Here is a 20,405-nt window from a genome sequence, read left to right as displayed (position 1 = left end):
TTGTGTCCTGCTCTTTCTTTTGGTGACACAAAAAGCCACTGATAATCATTGCCTAGAGCCTCTATTTCATTAGGGATTATCTTTTCTTTTTCATTTATTTGCTGGAATATTTCTATAGAGAGAAACTTACCCTTGTCAACTCTTTGGTTATCCTGATAAATGCCCAGGATAAGTGTTCCCTTTATTTTCTTCCCTTTATTTATAATGATTTATTATTTACAGATCAAATGACATGATGCCTGTGATGTGATAAATCCAGGGGAGAGGGGACCGGGTGGGGATATAGAAAAACAAGAAGAGCCGTGAGCTGATAGTCGATGTTGTGCAGCAGGTGCACAGAGGCTCATTCTACGATTCCACTCTTACGTGTGTTCGATCATTTTATAATAAAAATGGTGGGTTTTTTTTTTCCAGGAAAAAATTAAGTAATAATTTGGTTCCTTAGCATCCTCCAAGGGTGAGCAATAAATATGTTGGTTGATTGGTTTTAGGGTTGTGATGAATGTATGAACATAAAAATATTTGACAGTTTTGGCGGGCGTGGTGGCTCACATCTGTAATCTAGCACTTTGGGAGGCTGAGGCGGGTGGATCACCTGAGGTCAGGTGTTTGAAACCAGCCTGGCCAACTTGGTGAAATCCATCTCTACTATAAATACAAAACTTACCTGGGCATGGTGGTGGGCGCCTGTAACCCCAGCTACTCGGGAGGCCGAGGCAGGAGAATCGCTTGAACCCGGGAGACAGAGGTTGCAGTGAGTGGAGATCACACCACTGCACTCCAGCCTTGGTGACAGAGCAAGACTCCATCAAAAGAAAAAAAAAATTGACAGTTTTAACCCATGGTAGTCGTTTCTCTTATACGCTCAAGTTGTTCCATCTTTGGCCAGTGGGAGCCTCTTCAAGCTGGCTCCCAAATACTTTTTGAACTGAACCCAGTAGTCTTCGCTGGTGTCCGTGCTTTCAGTGGGCCAAGGTGTCCCATTTGTTGTGCATTTCCTCCCCAGACCGGGGCTCAGCCAGTTTTCTGAAGTAGAGCTCTTGTCTTTCACTAAAAATCTTTTCTGTGGCATAACTCTCATCATTCCTGCCTGGCCACTGTTATCTAAAAAGATCTCTTTGAGCCTCCAGTTAGGTTCTGTGGCCAGAAGCAAAATTTTTCTCCCCACACCCCAAACAAGTGTGCCTCTGCCACCCCCTAACCCCACTACCGCCACCCTCCCACCCCTACCCAAGCAGGTGTCTCAGTGATGCGTTGACTGTGCTGGTGGGTGGGTGGAGGGGAAAGGAGATTAAGGAGATTAAAATCTCACTTTAAAGTCTCAGGCAGTAACTTTGCCTGAGGTTGGCTCCCCCTTCCCAGCCCCACCCCCAGACTCAGAGCCAGGGAGAAGAAAAGGAGGGCAGTGAGACTATACAGTATCTCTATCCATCTATAATTTGGCAGATTTCTCTTGCAAATGAAATCAGAGAGAAATATTTAGGGAGAAGGAAGTGGGGTACCTCTGGTTCACATGGCTTTATCTAGTCTTCCGGGGGTGGCAAAGGGAGAGGGTGAGCAGAGCAGGCAGAACCCTCCAGAGACAAGTGCAAGATGAAAACGGCATAGAAGACCAAAGGGGCACAGGCCAGGAGCAGCCATCAGATACGCAAGGTGCAACCAAGTAGAAGACAAGAGTGTAGTGGTTAATTTCCAGGGCCAGAGCTAGTAGATCCATGTGTCAGTGTGACAAGGAGGCTGGTGACCAGTAAAACTCCCCAGCAAAGAAGTGAGGGGCTGCAGTGTGCAGGAAGGAGTTCCCCTTCACAGTGAGAGCTCCTCAAAGTCTGGAAGGTCTCCAGTCAGGAATGCTTAGGAGAGGGGTTTCTATACCCTGACCGGACACACATCATCATCTTGCAGAACAGAGTGACCATTGGCTCAAAGAGAGAACATGGACTTGCCTGTGGCGGAGCAGAAAAGACTTAGGACTCCCAGTTCTGCATGAATTCACCGGCTGTGTGAACTTGGTCTGGGCTGTTCCTTCCCATCTTTCTTCTAATGGGAATAATAACAGCGCCTCATTCTCAAGCTGCAGTTGGGGTTGAAGGAGTTGGCGAGAAGCTCCGTGAATCACTGGCTGTAAGCGCGGCTAAATGACATTTCTCCTAGTATCCTGTGGGCGTGGGTGGTCTGCAGGTAGGCAGGAAGCAACCTTATTTTCGAAACAACATGCAGGTTGCAGCTGCCCTCAGATGGGCCTCGGAGGGGAGAAAGGCCCAGAGTGAAGGAGATGGCAAGCAGGGGGCCGGAGAAGCCACACTTGCCCCCTGGGCGGTGGAGGGCGGCTCGGGACAGCTGGCTATCTCAGGTCATAGAACCACCCAGAGGGTGTAAGAGGGAGTCTGAATATAGAACCACAGCTCTTCAGGAAAGGCCTCAGAACAGATCTCCCTGTAAGACTACAGAGGGGGGGGGGTGTGTATGTGTCTGTGTCTGTGTAAAACTTGAAGAAGACACCTAAGGAGTAGACCTCTGATATCCTTCAAGGCCCCAGCAGTAGAATACTTGTGCGAACTGGAGGGCAAAGGTGGTCAGGCCAGAGGAGCAGGTGGGCAGGGCTGCCGGGAAGGCCAAGGAATTCCACATACTAGCAAATGTTCACTGATCCTTCATGCAGGCTGCACAGGGGTGGACACACAAAAAATCCTCTCTAGGCCATGGAGGTCACTAGGCCATGAGGACACCAAACCGAACAGGCCCTCACAGTGTGTGAGAGTGGCAGCATCAGACACAAGAGGGTCAGACACAAGATGAGTCATGTTGTGTTTCCCTCAAGAATATCTGCATATTTAGAGCACTTCTGACAGATGCCTTTGCCCACTTTGATTTTACTTCTTTAAAGAAAACTGCGATAAATACACAATCTGCAGGAGGACCTGATTTCAACAGCCAGCAAAATCCTACTAGATGTGCAGCAATACCCTCCCTAACACAGCTATGAAACAGAATTCCTGGCTTCGTTGTTACTGTCCCCTTGAAAAAAAAAAAATCTACATTTCGCTTTCTTAATTGTAACGCATTTAAATAGATAAAACAAATTTTGCTAGACTTGCCTTTCCCCACGTGCACACACTGTGTGTGAGTGCATACAAACACATTTGGCCATAGGCATAATTCTGCCAACCTGAACTGCAGTCTAAAACACTTCCTAATTTTTTATTGTGAGCATTTTATCAGGACATTGAAAATAGTACCCCCAAGAAAATATAAGTGAATGATCTTTGATCTCAAAATGAGGAAAGATTTTCTAAGCATATGAGTAAAAGCAAAAATTTGATGACTTAAATTTCAATTTCTATGGTCAAAGACACCAAATAAAAGGTGGATGGTAAAGAGGGAAAATATTCACAATATATACCATAGGAAAAGGGTGAATCCTTAATATATAACATACTGTTAGAAATCATTTACGGCTGGGCACACTGGCTCATGCCTATAATCCCAGCACTTTCAGAGGCTGAGGCAGGCAGATCACCTGAGGTCAGGAGTTTGAGACCAGCCTGGCCAACTTGATGAAACCCCATCTGTACTAAACATACAAAAAATTAGTTGGGTGTGTTGGTGGTCACACTACTCGGGAGGCTGAGGCAGGAGAATCTCTTGAACCCAGGAGGCAGAGGTTGCAGTGAGCTGAGATCGCACCACTGTACTCCAGCCTGGGCGACAGCAAGACTCCGTCTCAAAAAAGAAAAACAGAAAAAAAAAAGAAATCACTTTGTAAGAGGGTACATCAAAAGAAAAATAAAGCTGAGTGTGGTGACTCATTCCTGTAGTTCCAGCTACCCTGGAGGCTGAGGCTGGAGGATCGTTTGAGACCAGGAGTTCAAGGCTGTAGTAAGTTAGGATCATACCATTGGACTCCAGCCTGGGAGACAGAATGAGACCCCGTCTCTAAAACAGATAAACAAAAAATAAGCAAAAGTCATCACCACACAATTCATAAAATAGAAAATACACAGGGTGAAGAAAACACATGAAAAAAATATTCAACATTACTACTATTCAAAAAAATGCAAATTTTAAAATTAGACTATTTTTGCTTACTGGGTAGGTTGAGTTGTTTCGTTTGCTGTGTATCTGTTTAATGATAATACCCAGTGTGGTGAGAACACAATGAATTAGAGTCTCTCGAAAACTGCTGAATGTAAATTGGTTTTGTCTTTCTGGAAAGTAAGTCAGCCCTAAGTTTAAATAGCCCAGAAAATTTAGAGCTGAATTACTTTCCAGAAAGATAGAGCCAATTTTCTTTAAATTTAGGGGTCAGTTACTTTCCAGAAAAATATATTTTTCTTTTTGGCTACACGTTTCCATGTGTCTTAATTTATTCTGAAGAAATAATCAGGCTGGGCACGGTGGCTCACGCCTATAATCCCAGCACTTTGGGAAGCCGAGGCAGGCAGATCAAGAGGTCAGAACATCAAGACCATCCTAGCTAGCATGGTGAAAACCCACCTCTACTAAAAATACTACAAAAAATTAGCCGGGCGTGGTGGCGGGTGCCTGTAGTTCCAGCTACTCGGGAGGCTGAGGCAGAATTGCTTGAACCCGGGAGGTAGAGGTTGTAGTGAGCAGAGATTGTGCCACTGCACTCCAGCCTGGGTGACAGAGCGAGACTCCATCTCAAAAAAAAAAAAAAAAGAAGGAATCAGTGGAATAAAATATTTATGTTCAAGGATGTTGACTGCAGCACTATAATACTAAAAATCAACAATAACCTGTATTTCTAACAATAAGGGCATGGCTGAGTAAATTATTATACATAACAATACCTCAAAATAGTCAAAAAATAGGTAATACTAAGAAAAATCAAATAAACACAAACCTTAACATATGATCCTAATTTTGAAAAAAAGAAAGCATTAGAAAAAAACAGAAGAAAATATAGCAAAATGTTAAAGATTATGTTTGAGTGGTTGGTTTTGGCTAATTTTTATTTTCTTTTCAACACTTTTCTGTATTTTCCTTGTTTTTTTGTTTGTTTGTTTTGTTTTGTTTTGTTTTTACAATTAACATTTTTACTTCTGTAAGCCCAAAAGCCATATAGGAAATGAAAAAAATATCGTCCCCAGTTTTGGATTGAGAAATCAAATTCTTCCTCATGTTACCCAATGACCTTAGAAAGAGCAGGTTTGTTGGGGAAGAAATAAGGAGTTCCACTTAGGACAAGTAGAGCTGAGTTGTCCATTAGATATTGAATGAATGTTCAAGTCTGGATTTCAGGAGCGAACTGGGGCTGTAGATCTAAGTGGTGGGGTCAACAGTATATGGATGATATTTTAAAGTACCGAGAAAAGGCCAGGCATGGTGGCTCAGGCCTGTAATCCCACCACTTTGGGAAGCTGAGATGGGCGGTCACCTGAGGTCAGGAGTTCGAGACCAACCTGGCCAACATGGTGAAACCCCATCTCTACTAAAAATACAAAAATTAGCTGGGCATGATGGCATGCGCCTGTAATCCCAGCTACTCAGGAGAATGAGGGAGGAGAATCACTTGAGCCCAGGAGGCAGAGGTTGCAGTGAGCTGAGATCATACCATTGCACTCCAGCCTCGGTGACAAGAGTGAGACTCCATCTCAAAAAAAAAAATAAATAAATAAATAAAAATAAATAAAGTACTGAGAATGAATAGATGAAATCACAAAAGAAGTGTGTAAGAAGATTAGAGAAGAGGTCCAAGGCCTGACTCTTGATTCTCTCCAAGACATCTAGGAGAGGCAGAAATGTCATCCAAGGAGGCTATGCCCCAGTGACTGTAGGAGGCCGATCACAGGCTTTCAAACAGCTCTGTAATGGCTAGGACATATTTATTCTAGAACCTCAGATCACTTGTTTGAACACTTTCCTTTATCTCTCACTCTGCTTTCAGGCCTAATTATTGGAAGAAAAAAAAAGGGTGAGGAGGGGAGACATGCATTGTTCTTGAAAATAAAATTGCTTGAAAACAGAAAATGTCAGATTAAAAAATGCAGAGTCAATGTCTGTGACTGTCTTAATGAGTGTAGTAAGTGTCCCAACATCCACAAGAACCACTTAAGCATATTGGGAAGTAATCCAATGCCAGAGGACAGGGAAAGACTCGATTTCCTTCTCCAGTGAATTCCCTTGTTTAACTGGATCTTACAACTGAAAATCAAATACGTCTCCATCTTCCAACCCAACTCCTTAGCCCTGTGGGCTCTTGGTGTGGATCTGGACATTTGGACGATTTAAATGGACTCAGCGCCACAGATGTATAAATCCTGCTTGCCAAACTTCGGGAGGCTGCATTTTGGGAGCACTTTGGAAGGCCGAGGGGGGCAGATCACTTGAGGTCAGGAGTTCGAGACCAGCCTGGCCAACATGGTAAAACCCTGTCTCTACTAAAAATACAAAAATTAGCCAGGCATTGTGGCACACACCTGTAGTGCCAGCTACTCAGGTGGCTGAGGCACGAGAATCACTTGAACCCAGGAGGTGGAGGTTGCAGAGAGCTGAGATTGTGCCACTGCACTCCAGGAAAAAGACAAAACAAAACAAAGCAAAACAGATCGTGTATTTTTTAGTGGTAGGAACTCCTGTTTTTTTTTATTGCAGTTTGCTCTTCTCTGTGTTTGGGAATGTAGCTTCCTTTCACTGCTTGGAAGGAAAGAGAGCATTTTATTTTTTGGTTCCCTTCATTCACAACAGGTCAGCCAGGAGAAGATCTCTATCTAGGAGCGACTGCCTAACTGGGAATTTTAGCCACTGTGGATTTGTTGGTTACAATGTAGCAGAAGGCAGGGCTAAGAACAAAGGTGGGAAAAGAAAAGTGAGGGTTCTTAGCCTTGGTTTCCCTTTACTGGGAGCAAAGTATCCAGGGTGGAAATACCAGCCCTTCCCAGGGGTCTGGTGAGTTCCTGAGATGAGCCTGGTGATCTGAGCTCTCTGTGTAAGTCACTGAGTGTAACTGAAGGAAGAAGCCTCTAAACCAGGTCCTGCTGGGCTACCAGGAGGCTGACTTTGAGGTGTCTTCGAATTAGACTGATTGATGGTCTCTCCGTGTCTGGAAGAGGTGTTTTGGCTTCATGTCAGAGCTCCCATCAGAGAGGCCTGAGCTATGACAGGTTTGAAAAATGATTCAGAAGAAAAAATTGACTCTGTTCAATAATAAATTATAACGATGCTTTGTATTTATAGAGCATCCTTCAACTGAGGGAGCTCTAAGTTCTTTATGGGCATTAACTTGCCTTTCTCACAATAGAGAAAAGATAATTTTGTCAATTCAATATTTGTGTATCTTTTTTCTTTCCTTTACTGGGGGAGGAGGATAGCTATTACAGGGACGTTTTCTTATATTAATTTGGAGGCAATAAATCTTCCCCTCATTTTTTTTTTTTTTTACTGGAAATGTTTTCTCATTGGATATCACATAAGGAATTAAAAATAAATAGCTATGCCTAAAATGTATGTGTATGTGCATTTATATGTCAGTGTGAGTGAGTGTAGTATCTTCATAAATATTTAATTTTTATGGTCTAAGCCTTCTCCCTCAGTTTTCATGAGTTAGAATTTATTAGCCACTGAACACTGAAGCTATTATTATTTGCTTTTTCGCCTAAATGATTTAAAAGTCAATTATGAATTGGCTAAGGGGATTGGAGAACTCTGGCATGTAATATGCCTCTTATGCTTCTATTTGTTACCAAATGTCTAGAATGAGAGAGTGTCCATGATGGGAAATAGCCCACAGAAGTACCATACTGTTATTAAAGCGACCAGACGGAGGCCCTAGGTCACTGGCATATGAGCAACCGTGCTGGGGTTCGTGTGGGTCGGTTAGGAGGCTGGGGAGAGCATGACGGGGGATGTGCAGACAGACAAATAAATCCGATAATAAAGCAGAAGCTCAGAACTGTCCAAAATGATGAGTGAAAGCCAGCAGCCCAAGGAGAGGCTGCTCTTAACAGCCAGCTCCCAGCACTTAGGGCTGTGCTCTGCACCAACCTGCCCTAGTGTCCTGGGGAGGGAACATAAACATTTCAGCGCTTTCTATTTAACTGCAAAGTGCTCATCTTCTGAGTCACCGAGGCAAAGAAGCAGGCTGGAAGGTAGTAATAATCCAATCCAACAGAATTATCTGTTGAAAAGAAAATCCCCTTTGGAATTTGTGTCCTTGGAACATTCCAAATGGTTTTCAGGTGGGAAAGCGAGGCACGGTGTCATGCGTCAGGGTGACTCTGCGTTTGCATGAGGGCGGCAGAAAAGCAGATTAACCTTGAAATTAGCCAGGAGCGAATGGCAAATCTTTGTTAACAAGCTTGGAGAACACGATAAATTTTAAAAGGGCACCGAAATGAGCATCTGTAATAAATCTTCTGTTGCCTCCTGGTTCAGGTCTGGGACTGAAAAGGATAAAGTACTTCTAGAACAGGAGCAGGGCCTCCTGAAGCCTTTGCACATTAACTAACTAATCAAGGGGCTCCAGCCTGTTGGGCTCACATTGCCTGGTATTTACTCACTTGACTCCTTACAGGCCCCGCTCTTGAAAACTGAAATTGCTGCATGGTACTCATGACACACACGTATATATATATATGTGCATATGAAAATACATTTGCATAGGTACTATCCATATGTATATACACACATACACACGTTTTTCCTCATAAGGGTTAAATTTTATTTTCAATATTCGGTTGACTCTTAAAACTGAGGGGACCCGGGCGCGGTGGCTCAAGCCTGTAATCCCAGCACTTTGGGAGGCCGAAACGGGAGGATCACGAGGTCAGGAGATCGAGACCATCCTGGCTAACACGGTGAAACCCCGTTTCTACAAATAAATACAAAAAACTAGTCAGGCGAGGTGGCAGGCACCTGTAGTCCCAGCTACTCAGGAGGCTGAGGCAGGAGAATGGCATAAACCCGGCAGGCAGAGCTTACAGTGAGCTGAGATCCGGCCACTGCACTCCAGCCTGGGCGACAGAGCCAGACTCGGTCTCCAAAAAAAAAAAAAAAAAAACTGAGGGGAAAAATTGGGGATAAAAAGCAGGACAAGGCAATAATTATTCTGTAGCTTATCTCAAAATGGAAATTTCCCCGATAACATTAGTTCTAAATTCTAATATTAAAAAAAGGCTGGCCGGGCGCGGTGGCTCAAGCCTGTAATCCCAGCACTTTGGGAGGCCGAGACGGGCGGATCACGAGGTCAGGAGATCGAGACCAGCCTGGCTAACACAGTGAAACCCCGTCTCTACCAAAAAAATACAAAAAACTAGCCGGGCGAGGTGGCGGGCGCCTGTAGTCTCAGCTACTCGGGAGGCTGAGGCAGGAAAATGGCGTAGACCCCGGAGGCGGAGTTTGCAGTGAGCTGAGATCCGGCCACTGCACTCCAGCCTGGGCGACAGAGCAAGACTCCGTCTCAAAAAAAAAAAAAAAAAAAAGGCTACCGTGGTATAATATTAAAATGGACTTAAATTTAATACACAAAACATCTAGCAGCTTGGATCAGTACAAACTGATTTTTTTCTAAAGGCTGTCAGAGTTAACTGGCAAACAGAAAACTGTGCAAGGGGGAGGAATTCTTCTGTTTGTGCATTTGTTTGATTTTAGGTACTTCTAAGTGCTGTGATTGGTAGGAATACTGAGATCTGTGCTGAGCCTCGAACTCCAAAGCTGCAACTCAAGTCCCTGATGAAGTTAATTAAGTCTGAGTCTTGGGCTCTGCAGCTAGTTGATGCCAGAATAAATCTAACGTATTGTCAGCAGACTGAACCAGAAGAGCAAAGCTCCAAAGAGGAATTTCTATGCAGTAAATATCACTTAAATTCCTCTCAAAGTTGGAGCTGGTGTCAAAGTCCAGAAAAGCAATATTCCCTGGCAACTGCTGTCAGGAGTATGTGCATGCGCCTGGCCATGCATCATCTGAACACTCAAATTAGCAGAGGAGAAAGATAGTGAGTTAATATCACCCAGTTGACTGCTCAAAGAACAGCTTTAACTGTAGCCAGAGAAATATGGAGAGGGCATGGCCAGTCATCAATGACCTCCAAATGACTAGATGCTCAGAAGTTCCTGGCAACCTAGGCTAGATAAATAATTCCTGCTGCTGTGAAATAAATAAATTCCCCCAAATAATTCAGGGAAACAAATTCTTTCACTTCCCAGTCGCTGAGCTACAAGAAACTAGAGAAACACTACAGGTGAAGAAGAAAGGGGCTGGGTGCAGTGGTTCATGCCTGTAATCCCAGCACTTTGGGAGGCCTAGGCAGATGGATCACCTGAGGTCAGGAGTTCGAGACCAGCCTGGCCAACATGGTGAAACCCCGTCTCTACTAAAAATACAAAAAAAAATATTAGCCAGGCCTGATGGCAGGAGCCTGCAATCCAGCTACTTGGGAGCCTGAGGCAGGAGAATCACTTGAACCTGGGAGGCGGAGGTTGCAGTGAGCCGAGATCGCCACTGCACTCCAGCAGCCTGGGCAACAGAATGGGACTCCATCTCAAAAATAAAAAGGAAGGTGGAAGGCATCTATGAGCGACTTTGTATCTCACTGATCTCTGGTTTACAAGGGACTGGCCACTGGTGGCAGGTTGGCCTAGCAGGGTGGGGGGCGGGGGGCACCTTCTCCAACAACTCTGTGTGTGAGGCTTGTAAACACATGATTCTGTGTCTGGATAGGTCTTTGAAAGAGAAGAAAGGAGGTAGGGAAGGAAGGAAAGAAATAAACCTATGGACAGGAAGATTGAGTATTGGAGGGAGAAGAGAAAAAGCAAGAGATAGTGAAACCAATAAAAAGGAAATAAATGTAAAATGGAGAGAGAGGGGAAGAAAGAGCTGGAATAACACTACATGGCTCTCTAAAGGGTGCTGTGGTTTTTGTTGTTGTTGTTTTTGTTTTTTTACAGAGCACACACTGCAGATAAATAGTGCAATCTTGGGGCCTTTTCGGTAACTGTACTTCTATTCTTCTTTCCCTTTGCTTTTGTCTAATTAAAAGTGTTTGCCTTGAAAACAGAGACAATTGAAATTTCAAGTCAGTGTTGTCATCTTCCGTCCCCAGGCATTTCGAGCTAGAACAACTACAGGCAAAATTCTCCTTTTTGTACCCCTCTTCTTCTACTCACTCGTGTTTCCCTAGCTTTCTAGCACAGTTCAGTTCAAGTTCCCAGTAAATTGGAGGCTGAAATGCAGGATCAAGAGAAAGGAGACGCAAGTTACAAACTAGCTTTCTAGTTTCAGAATAAGAGTGGGGGCTGAGAATGATAAAAATAGCTTTTGAGAGTTCAAAAGATACTGGCCCCTGTTTTAGGAGCCAGTATCCTTGTCCAAAGCAGGAAGCAGCCAGTCCTGAGTTTGAGGGAAGCTTCTCCCCACAGAGTTTCCTTAGGGGACGATTTCTGAGCCATTCTTGGAGGAAGCCACCCCCAGAGATGTTCCGAACTGGAACCAAATCCATCTTCCCCTGGAGAAAAACAGAGGTTTTTAGGAACCCGTCACTCAGCAGGGAGGCCTCTGTATTTGGAGCCAAGTGTTTGGGGAAACAAATAAGCCACCTTCAGTCAGCCCGAGTTGGAAGCGCAGGAAACCCGCATCTTCACGCTGGACTCCGTTGCAATCCCAAGATCCCAAGCTGATTTTAGTTCAAGGAGAGTGGCATCTGCTTGCGGGAAACTGGAAATTTCTTATTTCCATTTATAAATTAGGCTTCACAAAGGAAGAGAACTTGAGAACAGTTTTATTGCTGTCCACTGAAAAGACAATTACTTCCAGCCACAACTGGCACATTCTGTGGTAAAACTAGCACGATCAAACACACAACACATCCACCACAGGGCCATCTTTCTGAGGCTGTTATTAAAGGCATGTGTCTTATTAGCCAGTGTCAGGATTTCTGGGATGTTTTATTGTCTCAAGAAATGAGAAGGCCGTTTCCAGGGCTGTGTGCTTCTTAAGACAGCAAACAAAACATGAAAAACAAACAAACCTCCTTTTCTTTGTCACCGTTTCTCTGACCATCCCCTGTAAATGTGTAGGACATAGTACTCATAGAAAAAGGAAAATTCATTAGCCGAATGAATCGCTGATTTAAATTCAGGCAATAGGTTGACATTCTCCTTAATTTAATAGTTTTAGAGAATGAATCTATGTAGATCCAGCTCAAATTCTAACCAATCGTTGCAATGGGGTCTTTTTTCTTTAACGTTCAAAGTTAATTTTGCTCCACAAAACGATGACTCTTTGGTGCCCAACTAATAAATTAGCACGGTTCAGTTCAAGTTCCCAGTAAATTAGAGGCTGAAATGCAGGATCAAGAGAAAGGAGACGCAAGTTACAAATCTGGATTCTAAATATCCCAGCAGACTAACTCCATGAAACCATCTTTTATTTTTTGTGAATAAGTGTATGTGTGTTAGCCTCCCTCTCCCTTTCTCCTTTTAGAAAAAGAAATGATGACTTTTTCAGGTCTCTGCTTCCAGATATGAGGGGCTTTAGGTATTTGAAGTCAGAAGGGAGGCAGGAATGGGCACTACTAATTGGGTGCATCCTGGTGTGCTAATATAAAAGACAGCCAATGTAATCATGGGTTTGCTGTCTGTACCTGGCCTGCCTGGAGATTAAGAAAGGCTTGCTAGCCCCAGGCCATAGGTCACGTTGCAGACTTGACTGCAATTCCCTGGATGATTCCTGCACCAGAACAGATAGTGTGACTTGCTATGGTAAACAGCTGAGAGCAACCCATGCTAAGTGGCAATGCAGAAAAGCCACACACGGAACCCAGGAAGGGTTCCTGGGATGGCCCAGGGACTGTCCATCCTCCAGAGAGAGCTGGATCAAGCAAAAGAAGTAGTCCCCAAATTCTTAGGGCCAGGGCTGCCAGGTAACCTGGCACCCAAGGCTATCTGAGGAGACAGGCAGTGAGGCTATCAAGAGTAAAGATGGAAGAGCAAGCACAGATGAAGGAGACGAAAATAAGGCTAGTGGGAGGGATTTAGGGAGGGAAATGCAAGGAAGAGACAACTGAGAGAAAAACCAGAGGGAAGGAGTGTATCAGCCTGGAGACGGGATGACGCAGGAGAAGGGGGGGAGGAGGGCTGGAAGGGCTTCAGGCCTGCAGGGAGGGAGGGCAGGCTTCTCCAGGGGGTGGGAGAATCGCCCTGGCCCCCTTTTACTGCTCCCATTCTTTGGACATTGTAGAGAGAACTCAGGTGGGGGAAATGGCCCAGCTGGGGGAACCCTGGCACACCTCTCCGAGCAGGGAGCAGGGAGCAGGGATCGGCCCCCAAAAGGAACAGTTCTCCTCCTTTTCTGGTTTAGACCAGGGCAGGCCGCCTATGCAGTTCTCTCCCTTGGGTTCTCGTGTATGTAGATACACTCGTTTACACACACAGGCTCCTACACAAGCACATGCAGAGACGCCTAGGTTCTCAATCTGGGTTGTGACTTCTGTGTCGAGGAGAGCCATAGGAGGCACAGCTTTGCCAGCATTCCTGCCCATTGCTGCGGCCTGTTCCGTAAACCACACTGGTCTGGCTTCATCGCTGGACTCACTGCATGGCCTACAAAGGCCTCTTCTATAGTCACAGGGCCCCGACGGCATTTTGGGAGGGGCTTCAGGGATGCTGGCTGGTAACCCAAGAGCAATCCTAAATCCCAACTTGGTCCATGTCCTAGAACATCAAAGGAGATTGTGAAACCCTGAGTGGGAAGAGGAGCCTCCTAAGCTTGAAGAGAGCCAGGTGGGGACAGGGCCTGGGCTCCATGCAGGTTGGGCACTAGCTAGCCTGTGATGGTGGCCAAGTCCCATGAGACTTACACCACACTAAATATTCAGCTTGCCTCCTGCAGGCATCCTATACTCTGTGAATTGGTCAGAACCAATCTTTAATCCAGCATCATATCAGGCATACCTCTCTCCTGCCGGTATGTGCCCAAAGAATGCTAAGTGATTTAGATATTCATTGACCTAAAGTGCAACTAAGGTTTGGGGGTGGGGGTCACAGAAGGGAGGTTAATACAAGACATCAAAAATGTACTTTGACTATTTTGTCTTTTTTCTTTTTATTATTATTATTTTTTGAGCCTGTCACCCAGGCTGGAGTGCAATGTTGTGATCTCGGCTCACTGCAACCTCTGCCTCCCGGGTTCAAGCGATTCTCCTGCCTCAGCCTCCTGAGTAGCTGGGACTACAGGCACCCACCACCACACCTGGCTAACTTTTGTATTTCTGGGGTAGAGACAGGGTCTCACCATATTGGCCAGGGTGGTCTCGAACTCCTGACTTTGTGATCCACCCACCTGGGTCTCCTAAAGTGCTGGGATTACAGGCGTGAGCCACCACACCTGGTTGACTATTTTCTCTTATTTCAAAATTATATATTCTTATATACTATAAAACTTGGAAAACAAGAGAAAGCATAAAGAAAATTTAAATCACCCATAATTTCACAAACCAGAGATGAAACCACTGCTAACAGTTGCTGTAATTTTTTTCAGTCTCTTTTCTACAGTGAAACCTGTATTTCTAGCTGTCTACACATAGTATAAATCTAGATTTAGAACAAGTAGAAATAGCTCCAGCGTGCTGCCAATGCTGCCCTTGGCTCTGATAGTGAATCTCATTTATCCCTGGGTCCAGGTGAGAGGTCCTGAGGACCCAAATTATGGGACAACAGAGAGAGAAAGAGAAGAGGTGGCATGCCTGGGGGCAGCCCAGGCTGAGTTTGGAAGCCGCAAGGTGAACTCCTTCCCATGGGAGAAAGCTGCCATGGGAGGCGGCAGCCCAGCAGTCTGGCTCTCAGCCCACGATCGCCCACGTCCCCAGCATGTCCCCAGCGTGGCAGCTGCAGGCGCGGCAGGCTTTGTGGGGCCTTTGATCCACGCAAAGTACGTCATAGGCGAATGCTCACAGCGCGTGGGCTGGGCACACCGAGGGTTGCCAAACTGACAAACACACCTCCAGGAAAGCCTTTTGGCTCTGGCTGGGCTTCATTCTGGCTACCTGGACAGCATGGCCTGAATAGGAGACTTGCAAAGGTGTGTGCCCTGTCCACCTGGTGTCTCCCAGCCCAGACTCAGGAGCTCAGAAATAACTCCCTGAGAGTTGAAAAATGAGTACACATGGACATAAGGCGGGGAACATCACACACCAGGGGCCTGTTGTGGGGTGGGGGTGCTGGAGGAGGGATAGCATTAGGAGAAATATCGAATGTAAATGACGAGCTGATGGGTGCAGCAAACCAACATGGCACACGTATACCTATGTATCAAACCTGCACGTTGTGCACATGTACCCTAGAACTTAAAGTATAATTTTAAAAAAAAGAAGAAATACCTCCCCGAGGTCGTGGGAGTAGTTAGTAGAGGGGCATGGGGCCAGCTGAGAAGCTGGTTCTCCTTTCTGCACCTTTCGGCACACGGGGCAGATTTTTCTGAAGCACAGGTATATTGCCCTTCAACATCTGAGACATACGGCTCTTGGTCATAATCTTATTTCTTTTTTTTATTTTTATTTTTTAAGACAGGGTCTCGCTCTGTCACTCAGGCTGGAGTGCAGTGATGTGATCTTGGCTCACTGCAGCCTGGACCTCTTCGGGCTCAGGTGATCCTCCCACCTCAGCTTCCCAAGTGGCTGGGACTACAGGTGTGCACCACCACACCCAGATAATTTTTCTATTTTTTGTAGAGATGGGATTTTGCCATGTTGCCCAGGCTAGTCTCAAACCCCTGGGTTCAAGCCATCCTCCCACCTCAGCCTTCCAAAGTGCTGGGATTACAGGCGTGAGTCACCACACCTGGCCCATAATCTTATTTTTGTCAAACTTTCAGAGGATTAGGGAGGCAGAGTAGAAAACACAGGAATGATGCCAGGAAGCCCACCATGGGTTCAGCCCCCAAAACAAGAATTCGGGGAGAACCGACCTGACTTGATCATTATTCATTCATTAAACCCTTATGATTGCTACTGCATGGTGATTAGCTGGGGAGTGAAGAGTCAAAGAAGGATAAAAGATATCCCAGACTTTGTGGAATTCTCAATTTTTAATGGAGACAGACCTGTCACCAAATAATTAGTGAAAAATGTGCCAAGAACTACAGAGGATCTAAAAAGTTAGAAATATTACCATAAACTTACTTTTAAATCGAACTTTAGCCACATTTTCCAATAATATGCTCATGTTTTTCTTCAACCTTCACACACCTTTTCAGGAAGTATCTCTAAATTTAAAGCGAGTCCAGTTGTTAATGTAAAAAAGGTACAAGAGGCCAGGGCACAGTGGCTCAAGCCTATAATCCCAGCACTTTGAGAGGCTAAGGCGGGCGGATGACCTGAAGTCAGGAGTTTGAGACCAACCTGGCCACCACGGCAAAATCCTGTCTCTACTAAAAATACAAAAATTAGCCGGGTGTGGTGACGTGCGCATGCAATCCCAGCTACTCAGGAGGCTGAGGCAGGAGAATAGCTTGAAACCGGGAGATGGAGGTTGCAGTGGGCTGTGATTGCGCCACTGCACTCCAGCCTGGGTGATAGAGCAAGACTTCGTCTCAAAAAAAAAAAAAAAAAAAAAAAAGTACAAGAAAAAAGCCAGAGAAAATAGTGTATTTCTTGAACTTTTAAAGAAAAATTAACAATTGGACCCATTTCTTTACATTTAGAGGTACTTCACCTGAAAAGGTATCTAAAGGTTACAGAAAAACATATTGACTATATTATTTGAAAATATAACTAATATACTGTTTAACAATAAATTCTCCCCATGATTTTTTTTTTTTTTTTTTTTTTTTGAGACACAGTTTCATCTTGTCACCAAGGCTGGAGTGCAGCAGCACGATCTCGGCTCACTGCAACCTCCCCCTCCCAGCTTCCAGCAATTCTTGTGCTTCAACCTCCTGAGTAGCTGGGATAACAGGCGCACACCACAACGCTCAGCTAACTAATTGTTTTTGTATTTTCAGTAGAGACAGGGTTTCACCATGTTGGCCAGGCTGGTCTCAAACTCCTGGCCTCAAGTGATCCGCCTGCTCAGCCTCCCAAAGTGCTGGGATTTACAGGCGTGAGCCACAGCTCCCAGCCAGTTTCTCCATGATTTTTGACTTTTAGGTCACTCTGTAGAACAGAAACAGATGCCCATCGTGAAGGTTCAGTGAGCCAAAACTGCACCACTGCACTGCAGCCTGGACAAGGGAGTGAGACTCTGTCTCAAAAAAAAAAAAAAAAAAAAAAAAAGAAAAAGAAAGAAAAGAAAGAAACAGATGCCCATCCAAGGGAAATGAATTTTGCTGAAAGTAGTGCAGTTTTCCCAGAGAAAGTAACATTTGAGCCGAGCCTTGACAGATGAGTAAAAGTTTGTCAAGCTGAAAAATTTCATCGTAATATGAGTTGAACACAGGGTCATTATGAGCAGTTGGCTGGCCCCCAGAAGGCTGGCAGCCCCTTTCAGGTGAACCTCCAGTCTGTTCTTTATTCAGGCACCAGTAGGACGCTGTGCTGGGTGGCATTCCTGCCCCGGCAGGGGCTAGGGCTGTGTCACATGCAGGGCAGGGGCCTGGTCACAGCCTGGGGCCTCACCTGAGAAAGACCTGTGAGAAAACATCCCAATCCCACTCATTCCTGCCCACACCAGGGCCAGCCACATCGGGACAGCAGGGACGGTGAAGAGCATGTTTGGGAATGTGACACTCTGTGGTGGCTGCTTGTTAGGAAATCCTAAGTAGCTTTCTCCTGATGACTAGCCTGAGCACTGGATCGCTGAGCGGGGCACAGCTGGAAGGAATCAGAAATTACTGTATTAACACCAGTATTTTGGAGGCACAGAAACGAGGGGTGAAGGAACTTCCCTAAGGTTACACACTTTAGGTGATAGCCACTGGTGTAGGCTCCCATAAAAATGTTCTCTCAGGTCTCTTCCAACTCATAGGTTCTTGGAAATGTAAGGGGCAAAATTCATTCATTTTATGGCATTAATGACCACTAATCAATCAATCATTCTCTCAACTATCCGAGCAATTGTATAATTACTGAGTCCTAGTGATGCCTACAACCGGGCTTCTTACAGTCCTGCAGTGGTAGAAACAAAGGAACTAGAAATCATAGTGTTTACCTTGGAGCAACCTGCAATCTAGTTGCATAGGAAATAACCCATTTGACACAATGAGAGTAACAAAAACAACGAATGCAATTGACATTGGAATGGGCTGGAGCTCTGGGAGAAGGAATCCTTAGGGGAAGATGAAAGCTGAGAAAGGCTTGGAGACCATCAATGGAGAAGAAGGGAAAGGGCAGTATCTGGATGGAGGGCTCTGGGCAATATTTAGGAAAACTCAAGAGCGCCTGCCCATGAACAGACGGACAGACAAGCGTGTGCTCCCTCCTGAACTCACAGGCTTACTGGCTCAGCTCACGGCAGGGCTCCCCTTCCAGGCTTTGCAGGTGATATGGTTCCTTCTTCATCCAAGATAGCTCCAGTGAAGGATGGACACAGGCAAGATTCTAGCTCCATTCTGGCTTCAATGTGTCCTTGTTCTTTTCTCGTTTGCTAGTCATTCTGGTCTGTTTGGGAACTGGACTCGTTGTCTTTGGCCAGCTAACCTCTAACCCTGCCAGGGGGACTAAACATGCTACAGAGTGCCCAGGTCCCCCACCTCCCACTTCCATAGAGCCCTGAGCAAACCACTCAGTCTCTAAATGGCCCAGAGCAGCTTGTGGCTCCATTTCAGAAGCAAAAGCACCTCTGAGAACGCGCGAATGCAGCCTGAGACCCGCACGGTGCCAGCTCCTGGCCCTAAAGCAGGCTGGTACCTCACACTGCTTTTGGAATCTTCCAAGACACTGTGGGTGTGAGGTCTTCCAGGCAGACGCCAGCACCCACCAAGCTGGTCCTCAGAAAACGACTGGAGGTAGAGAAAGCAGCGCTGGAAAGAGACAAATTTCAGGACTGTCCTCATTAGCATATTCTAAACAAAGCAGATCTTCAGGCAGCCGTGTTAGGTAAGATGTCGCTGTAAGAGTACACATTAACACGGCAAAATTTGAGGAATGAACATTAGATGGCCATGCAGTGTCAGAGTCAGGGCTCGCTCGGGTGCTTCTCTGACAGAAGAGACAGAGTGTGGCACCAGTCGTCCCTGTTGGATTCTGTGTCTACAGCAGAGAGCTTTGGGGCTGCCCTCCCTCACAGAGCAGGCTTTCTGCAAATGCTCAGGTAGGGCTGGATATATTCGTAGAATCTTCCAGACCCATCCAGCCTAGAAGGTGGTGGTCCCCGAAGAGTGGTGGTGTACATGAGAAGCTGGGGGAACGTGTGACAAGGCAGACCCCTGGGCCGGCCTTCAGAGAGTCTCATTCACCTGCTCTGGAAACACCGCTAAGGACTTGGCCTCTGCTGTGAGTTAAGAGAAAAGAAACCCCTCTCACTCCAGAACTGCCTTTTTCTGTCTCAACCACCTTTTTTCCTGTCTTTTAAAAATGTCCAAAAGTCTCTGCATCTGTAGTTTTCATAAGTACTTTGTCATGCAACCTGGTTAGCTCAAGCCAGAGACAGCCAGAAACAGCTCTATCAGTGGCTGTCAACTCGGCCACTTCCCTCGGAACCGTGGCCCCTCATTCCTGCGGTTGGGTGGGAGCCAACACAGCCCCAGGCACAGGCAGTGTGGGCATGGACTCCCGGAGCGCCACACAGGAATGTCCCACTCTAGAGGGGAAGGTAAACTTCGGTGCTCTCCATGCACTGGGTATGTGTGCCAGGAAAGCCCTGAAACTTTTGCTCACAGGGCTCAAAATGAAAGCAGCTGTTGATTCCGAGAGTGGCAGGTTTGACGACATTTGGAGTCCCCCTGTGTGAGAACAGAGAGACCCCTGGCGCTTCCTCCCTGCTCTCTGAGGAAGGGGGAGGCGGCTGGGGGTGGGGAGGCCCAGCCTCGCAGCGTTGCGTCTCTCCGGGGCTTCCAGAGGAGGCAGCGCCGGCCCTCCCAGCCTTGCCACCGTCGTCGTGCGCGTGTGTCGGGCCAGCCGGAGCCAGGCCGGATCCTGGCCACTGTGCCTACCACCGAAGGCAGGCTTCAGGCCAGGTCCTCTCCTTGCCTCTCGGGGGGACGCTGGTGTCGGGCTCCTTTGATATCTAAAAACCAGACCCTCAGCCCCCAGCGCCCGAGCCCGGCGCAGATCCACGCCCCGGCCTCTCAGCGTGGGGGCCTGGGGGCGGGCGCGGTTCGGGGGCAAGGGACCGCAAGTGGGGGCGGGCGGCAGCGTGTGAGCAGCTCAGATGGGAGATCACGCGCGATAACCCGGGCCCTGGATGGCAGCGCTCAACAGGAAACCTCGAGCGAGGAGCCAGCTGGGGGCCGGCGGGGCGGGGCTGCTGCTCCCGTAACCGCACGAGAGCCGCGGCTGGCGGCGACATGGGGCTGG

General features: G+C 46.4%; 1 protein-coding gene across 4 annotated transcripts in view; it reads left to right on the top strand.

Annotated features, from left to right (window-relative positions):
* Positions 1 to 20,405, top strand: part of CD247 (CD247 molecule) — a 90,098-nt gene that overhangs the window by 44,139 nt on the left and 25,554 nt on the right. For 2 of the 4 annotated variants that reach the window (XM_065520915.2, XM_065520875.2), the window contains exon 1: positions 19,641 to 19,729. The exons of the other annotated variants lie outside the window; for them this stretch is intronic. In XM_065520915.2, coding sequence (XP_065376987.1) covers positions 19,654 to 19,729 — 76 coding nt within the window. In that variant the 5' untranslated portion in view covers positions 19,641 to 19,653. Of the gene's footprint in view, positions 1 to 19,640; positions 19,730 to 20,405 lie in introns of those variants that run through there. 4 annotated transcript variants of the gene reach the window in all.

This window comes from Macaca fascicularis, chromosome 1 (genome assembly GCF_037993035.2).
Source record: "Macaca fascicularis isolate 582-1 chromosome 1, T2T-MFA8v1.1".
NCBI lineage: Eukaryota > Metazoa > Chordata > Mammalia > Primates > Cercopithecidae > Macaca > Macaca fascicularis.
The sequence above is the reverse complement of the archived record's forward strand: the minus strand, read 5'-3'. Positions and strand labels throughout refer to the sequence as shown.